The sequence below is a fragment of the Hoplias malabaricus genome, chromosome Y (assembly GCF_029633855.1).
Source record: "Hoplias malabaricus isolate fHopMal1 chromosome Y, fHopMal1.hap1, whole genome shotgun sequence".
Taxonomy (NCBI): Eukaryota; Metazoa; Chordata; class Actinopteri; order Characiformes; family Erythrinidae; genus Hoplias; species Hoplias malabaricus.
In genome coordinates this window covers 1,151,398-1,161,148 of record NC_089820.1, presented here as the reverse complement: position 1 = coordinate 1,161,148, position 9,751 = coordinate 1,151,398, and the positions used below count along the sequence as shown (strand labels likewise).

The 9,751-nt window shown below is 37.9% G+C and overlaps 1 protein-coding gene across 2 annotated transcripts; it reads right to left on the bottom strand.

The window, feature by feature from the left end:
- Nucleotides 1-33: 33 nt before the first annotated feature.
- Nucleotides 34-9,699, bottom strand: si:dkey-23n7.10 (SPRY domain-containing SOCS box protein 3). Of its 2 annotated transcripts, none has more exons than XM_066655568.1 (5): nt 9,408-9,699; nt 6,196-6,358; nt 5,383-5,511; nt 4,426-4,616; nt 34-1,362 (listed from the first exon to the last, which is right to left on the bottom strand). In XM_066655568.1, the coding sequence occupies exons 2-5, from the start codon at nt 6,353-6,355 to the stop codon at nt 1,171-1,173; spliced, it is 672 nt and encodes a 223-aa protein (XP_066511665.1). In that variant the 5' UTR covers nt 6,356-6,358; nt 9,408-9,699; the 3' UTR covers nt 34-1,170. The 2 variants fall into 2 exon arrangements, with proteins under 2 accessions (XP_066511665.1, XP_066511666.1); XM_066655569.1 differs by lacking the exon at nt 9,408-9,699 and adding an exon at nt 8,783-8,805.
- Between the last annotated feature and the right edge of the window lie 52 nt (nt 9,700-9,751).

Below are 9,751 nucleotides of genomic sequence, written 5' to 3'. Positions count from 1 at the left end.
ATTAAATAGATGTAGTACATGATTAAAAAGAACTGCAAACAAAAAACAAAAATGACACAGTACAGTTTTATAGTTTTTGTTTCAGTTTTGGTCTATGGCCAACAGTTTATAAGTCATTGGCTTATTAAAAATTTTCTTTTCTTATGTTGAGACTTAATTTTCCCCTCCACTTATTCCAGAAATATTCCATGGAGCTGTCATTACAGACAATTCCAGCCCAAGTCTAGGAGAGCTTTATGTAAGGTGATCTTACACTTCTGTGGCTTCTACAGAATATCCTGCTTCATTCTACACGTTGCTGTGGCAATTATACAAACCGCAACATAATTTTTATGTCCACAATAGGTACAGCTTGAAGAATTTACAAATCATAAAGGGTGTCTACAAACGTTTGGACATATGTGCATTTAGGGAATATAAACCCCACGTCATTGGATACAACATCTCTAAAATACTACTACAATGATTTATTTATTAAATCAAACAAATGCTGGATTTACTTTATTGCTAAAGACCAAGTGGGTCTTTGCTGTTTAAGCTGCCATTTATAAAGTGTCTCTCAACCTTTTTTTGAGAATATTACCATATAAATATTATTGATCAGTTCAGTGTGTGTGCTCTGAAAAACGATTGTTTATATATATATATATATAACTTTAAAGCACCTGAAATTTTTTATTATTATTTTTTATTTTTTTTAATTTATCCACTCTGTTGGACACACCTACCTTGTTGTTCCACATTGTAGATGTACAGTCAGAGAGAGTAGCTCATCTGTTGCTGCACTGTGTGTGTTGGTGATCCTATAGTCCTTCAATGGACACAGGGCACCACCTTGTGGTGGTCCATTAAGGAACAGGGTGATAGGTGCAAATAATGTATACAGACCAACATTAGGACCACAGTCTATAAGTGCAGCACTACAAAGTGCTCCTGTGTACTGTGGAGCTGAAAGAATGGACAGTGAGTGTAGAAACGAGGTGGTAACCATAATGATGTTATGGTTGATGGGTGAATGTGAGCAACTCTCTGCTGTGTGAACAGAGTCTATGAGTTGTGTTCATGTGTTCTTCCTGAGGATTTAAGTTCTTTGAGTGCCCAGCCAGTCCGGAATGCATGTGTGAGTGCTTTAGTTGTGCAATGGACAATACCTTTTGTTATGTACATGCTCTATGTATGTATTTGGCAGCGTAGTGCAGGAGGCAGGGGCAGCGAGTGTGTGTGTCCAAAGCGGCCAAGGCAGTGTGTGATGGTGTGCATGCAGTGTTCCTGCAGGGAGGACAGACGGGATGTTCTCAGGCCCAGCAGCAGCTCTGTCTCAGGGGCAGTGGAACTCACCATGGGATACAAGGCACTGCAAACCTGCACAAAACACACACAGCATTTTATTTTTATTTTTTTCCTTAATTCACCAAACCTCAATTACCCAATTGAACAGAATTAATGTAGACATTAATCTACTAGAACGCAACATTTGCAGTACTCCTGACAGCTTACAGTAAACAAGTTTCACTATGAATACAGTTTGTCAATGAATACAATGTGTCAAACACATGAGTGGAATTGGCAAACACTTGTAAGAGCTGCCACTCTGCTTCAGGATCTCAGGGTCCTGGGTTCCAACCCTGCCTCAAGTAACTGTCTTGAGTGGTGTGTTCTCCCTGTATCTGCAAGTGTTTCCTCTGAGTTCTCCGGTTTCCTTCCGCAATTTAAAAACACATGCAGGTAGGTAGACTAATTATTCAAAAGTGTCCATAGGTGTAAGTGTGTGACTGTATGTGTGTTTCTGTGTGTGGTTCCCTGTGATGGACTTGTTCCTTGTCTTCGGCTCACTGATTCTGGGTAGGATCTGGACCCAACAAAACATTAAAAAAGATGAAGTAGTTACAAAAAATTAATAATAAAATGTAAAAACGTGGGGGTTTAAAAAATTAAAAACCATCTGTCATTACAAAAAAAAACAAGGCTCAAAAGTGCATCTCCCAGTTTTTAGATGATTGCAATAACCTTATATGCTTTGCACCTTATTTGTATTTAAATAATGTAAAGGTCCGGCACATTCATTCATTCATTGTCTGTAAACACTTATCCAGTTCAGGGTCACGGTGGGTCTGGAGTCTACCCAGAATCATTTGGCACAAGGCAGGACCACACCACTGTAGTGGATATGATGAATGTGTATTAATCTCTAATAAGAAATTGTGACGTTCTGAAGATGTGATTTTAAATACCCAAACTTTAGCTCGTTTCAGAGACATCTCTAACCAAGATCGTAAGGTGAGTTAAACCTCCAGAGCAGGCCCGTAAAACCCCCTCCAAAGACCCTTTTTATGACTTAAGGAACCCCAGGGTCAAGAAAAGAATGCAGAGAGACACAGAGACTCAATCTTGATTGAAACTCACAATACCCTCTTACACCTTTTTAAAGACTTTTAACTCTAAAAGACTCAAACATCCCAAAGTTCTTACATGGAAAACAGGTCGTATTTGGGCACAACTGTTTTAAATTAACCCCGTTTTGACGATTAAAATAAGTGGATTTAATTTACATGTGTTTAAAGCCATTTTTGTTTATTTGAATTTATGTAAAACCAAGGTAGCCACATACTATGTGTTTAGTTTGTTAATAATTATATAGAACATGGTTGTTTTTGTGTTAACATACAATCTTTTATATTGCAAAGTATTCACTCAGGGATGGTCAAGTCTTTGTTTTGTCAAGTGTCATAAATTCTGTGATGCCACGCCCAAGGTACAGGAAACGGCCAATCAGGAGCAAGAAAAGCTCCAATTCACCCTCATTGAGGACGAATAAGGTATTTGGGGTGGGTTTTCTAAACTCTGGTTAAAAACCTGTGGTGCCAAATGACAAGAGCTTTTTGAGCTTTTTGGGCTTTTGCCCCTTTTTCTCTGCTGTTCGACTCTTCACTTCAAGGCTCCAGATACTTGGGGCGTTATCTCTTTTAGCCTTTTTCAAGACCTATTATTAATAAAATAATCATTAATTATCATTGACTCCGCTGTGTAGTGCTAATGCCACCGCAACGTGTGCATACTATTTCCACTACACCCCAGAGGGGGACACTTGTGAGTCAAAAGTCCACCTACCAACTTGTGCTTTTGAACCGTGGGAGGAGAATACACCAAGCTCCAGACAGTCACCCGGAGCAGGACTTGAACCCACGACGTCCAGGTCCCTGTGTGACTGTGACACTACCTGCTGCAACACCGTGCCCCTCTTAGGTCCGGCATATGGTAAATGTAAAACTGTATTTTTAAATATGGCAATACAATACCACTAATCACATCATATTAAATAAATAAACTTTTACTATCTCTAAGCGGCTTTGATTTATTATTCATGGAACAAACTACTAAAAAGACAAATTTCAGTCAGGAAACTGCAGTTATGATTCCCGAATAATATGTTGAGCTATGGACAGCCTCCAACATTAGTAGCACTGATTGGGAAACCTAGCTAGTGGATGGAAATTGACCTGTCGAATGCATGTATTATGAATTTTAAGGTTTGCAGATTGTACGTATGTATACACAATCATACAGAAGGAAGGACAAAGGGGAGAAAGAAAGATTTTTAAAAAAGGGGGTGGGGGCGAACAATTCAACAACACAAAAATGAATTGTTTAGGGAATCAGTGTTGGGTTTCATTTAAAAAAGTAAAATTCAGCAGTTAAAGAAAACAACCAAGATTCTAGGGAAATACTGTTCTCTCTGGTTTGTTTATGTCCAGAAGCTCTGTCTCTTGGAAAGGTGGAGTGTTATCTTTGAGTGATTTTAGTATGTGGCTGATGTTTAACTTGTCAGTTTGAAGCTTTTATTCAGTGTTTGAATTACCACAGAAACTCATTGGTAACTCAAGTTTGCAAGGCTTTCAGTCTGTGTTTAGTGCAGTTAACAATCTCCTGAATTTAAAGCCAGTTCCACATTCATCACAATCATCTGAAACAGCAAAAATAAGTCAATATTACCTAACAGGTACAGAGCAATATCCTCATCCCAGTTTGTGCTTTTCGCTGTTTGCAATTCTCTCCGTTGCTTAAACAACTACAGATACACTTTCACAGCCATGAGCAGAGAGAGGTCCAAACCGGACCAACGCCCATTGTATTTTACCCATTTCCTTGCTTCATAAAAACATATTAGAACTGTTTCCGGCATGCAAACAGACTGGAGACCTAGCAAATGTTGAGGTAACAACCTCAGAACTTTATAAAAATGTTTTTTGACTAACATTTTGAACGTTATTCTAATATTACCCTTTGAAGTCTTTAAAAGTTTAGTTTTATGAACCAGTAATTACATGTATTTCTTTATTTCTTTTGGTTATTCTTAAGTTTGATCAGTTTTTTTTTTTCAGATTTTCCATGCATATTGAGTGGTCCTACATATATATGTTACCTCACCTGATCCAGGCCAGAGAAAGCCAGCCCGAGGTTATCTCCATTACGATAGAATGTTAGTGTTCCTGCGGTTCGGTTCAGTAAAACCCCAATCACGGTGTTTTTGTCATAAAATGGTTCTGTGTACTTCCTACTCTTGCCGTTGTGCCAGAGTAAGCCTTTATATGACAGACCCCAACTTTCAGAATCCATTCCTGCAAACACAAATACACATGGCCTTAAATGGTTAGTCTTACTCCAGAAAGCTACTAACATGCTAACTAGTCTGTGTAGTGTTTCAGTAACAGAAATTTGATGATGTATCTTTACAGAAACACTTTAGACTATTTCTATTTGAAAGTTTAATTAGTGTTTGTTAGCAACATTAGATTCACAGCTTTTTTTCCTGAAAAAATGAACCAAAATGCTGACTTTATATACATTTTCTTTTTCTAAACTACTCCTTTAACTATATTTCACTCTATTGCTTGTAGTTTACACAGTAAATGGAAACAGCTTACGCCTGTGTCTGTGGGGTGTTTGTGTGGTTTTTCCTCTCTTCACAGACATCATGGCACTTGGAGACTGCTCCATAAATTCATCAGGACGAATGTCCATCTCTAAATCATCCAGATATGCAGCCTATGATATTGTAGCTCTGTATTTTTAATATATTTGTGAGATAATGGCATATCAACTATAGTATGAATACTTGTCTTGTTTACAATGTAGGGATCCCCTGGTCAAATTAGGTTTCGCTGTTTTTTAAGTGAAAATATAAGTACATTTCCTTAGAAGGAACACACTTATATATGTTTTAAATTGTAGTTATCATAGCGTCTATTCCTAAGAAATAAAAAAAAAATGAAAGACACTGGCTGAAAAATACTTATATTTACTGACAAAAGAGAAAAAACAAGCGTTATCAAGCATTCAAGGCACAATATATATTTATATGCATATATTTACGACAGTCCTCACCTACTAGATTAATAAACTGCTCCCCTGCATGCAGATGTGCATTCATTGTACCCACACCCACCATCACAGAGGTGCCATATGGAGGCTCCAGAAACTCAATCTCCCAATAGTGCTCACCATAGGAAAAACCTGTAACACACACACACATACACACACACACACACACACACACACACACTGTAGGAAAAGAATCATAACTAAACCTTAATCTAGCATTATAAACATGTTGGTACATGTTCATACACTGACTATAAAGTACTCCTCATGGCTTATAAATCTCTACATGGTTTAGGCTTTCAATATTATACTGAACTTCTCATACCTTATCACCTGTCACATACACGTTTTTAGTTAACTCCCTTACTCCCTTCGGGTTACTCTCTCTCTGTTTCAACACACAGCAATCAGATCTGTGTTTGTGTATAAAGGCAATGTGACCAAACTGGCGTGTGTGTGTGGGTGTGTGTGTGTGGGTGTATGAATGCATTGTAAATGGATGTGTGTGTGTGTTTTTGTGTGCATAAATAAACTGTGAATTCATGTGTTTACATGTATAAACACATTCAGATCAGTACTGTGTGTGTATATATTTTTTTCATATGTGTGTGCATGGGTGTATGAACAGATTATATTCCATTCTGTGGTTGGACATAAATACACAGTGATCATCCCTGCATGTGTGTAGAGACGGGATGTGACAGCATGTGTGTGTGTATAAATACTTGGTGATTAGACCTGGGTGAGTATAAACAGTCAACTGATCTGTGTGTGTGTATAAAAAGAACGTTTTTAACTGTGTGTGTATATAAACACCTTTACTTCCTCGGACGCCTGCAGTGCCATGGCTCTCCAGTAGGGGACTGATGTGGAAGTAAACAGCCTGGCCGCATGGAGACAGAAAGGCATCGGGTGATTTTCCCTTAGTGTCCCATTCCCAGGTCTCCCAGGTGTGCCCTTTTAGGGCAGGCATCATTTACTACACACACAACAAACCAGTTTTAATTCACAATGCTGTGTAAACTGTAACAGTAATAGTATATACAAAGAAAAATAGTGTGAAATGTTTAACACATTATCTGAGATTTTTGGTATCTCTTTTCCAGTATATCCAGAAGTTTGCCTGTTGGGTAGTTTTACCAACTCTGACCTTAAAAATGGTTGTGCTCTAAGGCTCACTGAGATCCTTTTAACTGCAGCTAAAATTTGTGTCGCTCGTGCCTGGAAACACTTCCTTTCCAAATATGGATTTCTGAAATGAACCAGTATACCCCTAGAAAAGATCACCTACCTTTTAAGAAACAAATTGGAAATGTTTTATAAGGTGTGGCCGCCCTTCTTTGACTATACTGAAGATTCCTTTGACCAGTCTGATTGATTCCGGGTGATGTAAGATCTTTTTGAAATTTTGACTATATTTGTTAGTCATACACTAGGTTGACCTTATTAGTATTAAATATATTTATACTATATGTACAATTATATTATACTCTATGTCATATTAGTAAATGTCTTAAACCCCCTTTTTTCTCAGTTTAATTACTTATTTTCATATTTTCTATTATTCAGTATTGTATTAGTGGTGCAAAATAAAATATACTTAAAAAAAAGTGTACACTGAAATTTCTCCGAATTGTAAAGACACTGTGAAATAAAAACCGTCGGTAACAAAGCGGCAACAGAATCAGAACAATTTACAGTGTTGGCAACAGGAACGTAAACAGAAGTTTAATGATTTTAAAAGCTATACATACATACAGCTATACAAAGCTATGACATAAAACTGTTATAAAAATTTTGCTTGATGAAGGTTTCACCAACAGACACAGATCAACCAATATATTAAAATAAGCTCCTAGTTTCAACACTAAAGTAGGTGCACTTTGTACTACTGCAATTACAGACTGTAGTTATCTGTTGTTCTGTACTTCTTTAAGCCCTTTTTTATCCTGTTTTTCAATGGTCAGGGCCTTACAGGACCACTAATGATGGTGTGTTAACTGTGTTATGTACTGGTATGAGTGGATCAGACAAAGTACAGATTCTGAGAGATTATGACCCAGGAACCTAAACGTTCCAGCCAAAAGTGTCCTATGACCACTGACAAAGAACTAGATGGTCAATACACACCACAGATGAGCTACTGTCTCTGACTTTACGTCTAAGACTTATTGTTTCTACACAAGTTGTATTTGATCAAGTGCAACCCACATGACGACATACATCTCTTATTTTGGTAAATTTAACCATTGCTGACCCGTGGTGATGGCCTTTACAAACGCCTAGCAAGTATTTTCAATAATCCATTACAGTAACAACTGTGAAAGATGTCAGCGCTGGTTTCATTTGGATTGCCTTAATATTATCATCCCTGCAAAAGATGTCCATTGGTTTTGTGTGCTGTGTCATAAACAAGACTGAGACTGCAGAGGAACACTCTGACATACTTGTCTTTTTTTGGATATCAAAATAACAAACTGTGAGCATAAAGCAACTGTGTCTGTAAAGGGCCATCGTGGACCTAGGACATTGTCCAAAACAAGTAGCAACACGTCTGATCTTATGCGTTAAATAAGGTAACCTCTGATTTCTGGGAATGTCTGCTCTGGTTTTCTTTAAATGTATCCTGTGGATACACCAACCTTTTGCGTGCACCTAAAGTATGTACAAACCTGGCACGTTATGTCTCTCATGAGTGAAGTCAGACAATTTACTTAATTTTTACACTGAAAGTAATTTTTCTGGAGTGTAACTATTGGTGTAGTTTTGTGTGTATATAAGTACAGAAATATTCTGCCAAATATTGACAGTTGGTCAATAAAAATATTTAAAAGAACTGTTAAAAAATGTTGCCTACACCGCCATTGCTTCATTCAAACAGCTACATGTTATTTCAGAGCAATTTCATTAAACATTCAAAATCAATTGAAATTTATTCTCAAAAATGTATCACCATGGGCCAGTAAGGGTTAAACTGACAAAAATAAGAAGTGTAGTATGTCATGTGGGTTGCACTTGATTAAATACAACTTGTTTAGAAACAATATCATCAAAGTATCAAATACTATTGAAATTTATTCTCAAAAACACATCACCACGGGCCAGTAATGGTTAAATTTATCAAGGTAAGATATGTAGTATACATCATGTGAGAGGTTCGTCACCTTCGTTTTTACTGTGTAGTGTAGTTTGTAAACGGTCCCTTAGCTCTCGCGGAGATGGCGGCAGCCCATAGAAAAAATACATATTCGTGTTTTTTTAAATGGCAAACATTTCTGACATAAACTGAGTTGTAGTTGATTGTCTTGGAACCCAAAAACAATACTTTGCAAGTATTAAGTCATTTACATGCACCGTTTGAGAGCTATTGAAGAAAGAAATCTGAATATGAAACCAACTTTACCGGAGTTATGTTGGGGTTCTGAAATGTGGTAGTGGCGTGTACTCAAACACCACCAAATAAATTGTGTACAACCAGTGTACCCTAGCACATAGCTGATATCACCTGTAATACACTGCACGTCTACTTTTTCCAGATATGTCCTCTTTTTGGCCTGAGTGTGAAAAGTGTATCTGACCGGTTTTTCCAGATTTTTAAAATTAGGATTAGTAGGATTTCACATAAGGAACTACAGACAGCAGCAGCCTCAGAGACCTATTTTAGTTTAGTGTTAATGCGCCGGAAGCTGCCGTCACACAATAAAGAACAAGCAAAACTCGCACGGGGTAGGGACCGTAATCAGCCGCACCCCTCGTTAATTTCCGTAAAACGATTCAATTCATTACGAATAATGTCACCTCATAACGAACAGTAGGGGGGCAGTTGAAACACGGCTCAGGGTGCCACATGCTAGTCTCATAAAACTGTAACGTTTCACATGTGGAGGAGTCTTATCTCGTATGCAGTTAAAATGAAAACACCATGGAGAAATTTGTGTAAAATAAAACGATTTAAATGAGTTGAAAATACGTGTTTATAATCTCTGTAAGACCAGTATGAAGACACTTTACCAAGTGGAAAAACTCACCTGGCGACGGTGTAGGCGTAAACGTTTATCGCTAGGTCTCGTACAATACGGGCACACGTTCTTCAAGACTGCGGTAAACGTAAAGGACTGCGGCTTTAACTCGCTAAAATCACCTCATTCGGGCTTCAATTTAAAGCAGTGTTCTTGAGGAGCTCCAAACAGAGCGTTGAGGTCCTTACAGAGCCTCGCCGTCCATTGTTAGTATCTTCGTCTCAGCTGAGGCCATTGCGGGACGTAAAAGCTCGGTTATTTGGAAAATGTTAACTGCACAAACAGCCGAGCTGAGTGCTGAGCCTTTTCTCGACCTCCACCAAAAACAAACACAACAGCCTCAAGTTTCTCTC

Bases quoted from the DNA above. Each gene is read 5' to 3' on its own strand.
- si:dkey-23n7.10 (XM_066655568.1), bottom strand. From the start codon at position 6,355: ATGATGCCTGCCCTAAAAGGGCACACCTGGGAGACCTGGGAATGGGAC. The intron at 5,512-6,195 runs GTGTTTATATAC...TGTGTGTTACAG, and splicing joins AGGCGTCCGAGGAAGTAAAG to GTTTTTCCTATGGTGAGCAC. The intron at 1,363-4,425 runs GTGAGGTAACAT...TGTTTTGTGCAG, and splicing joins CTTTCTCTGGCCTGGATCAG to GTTTGCAGTGCCTTGTATCC.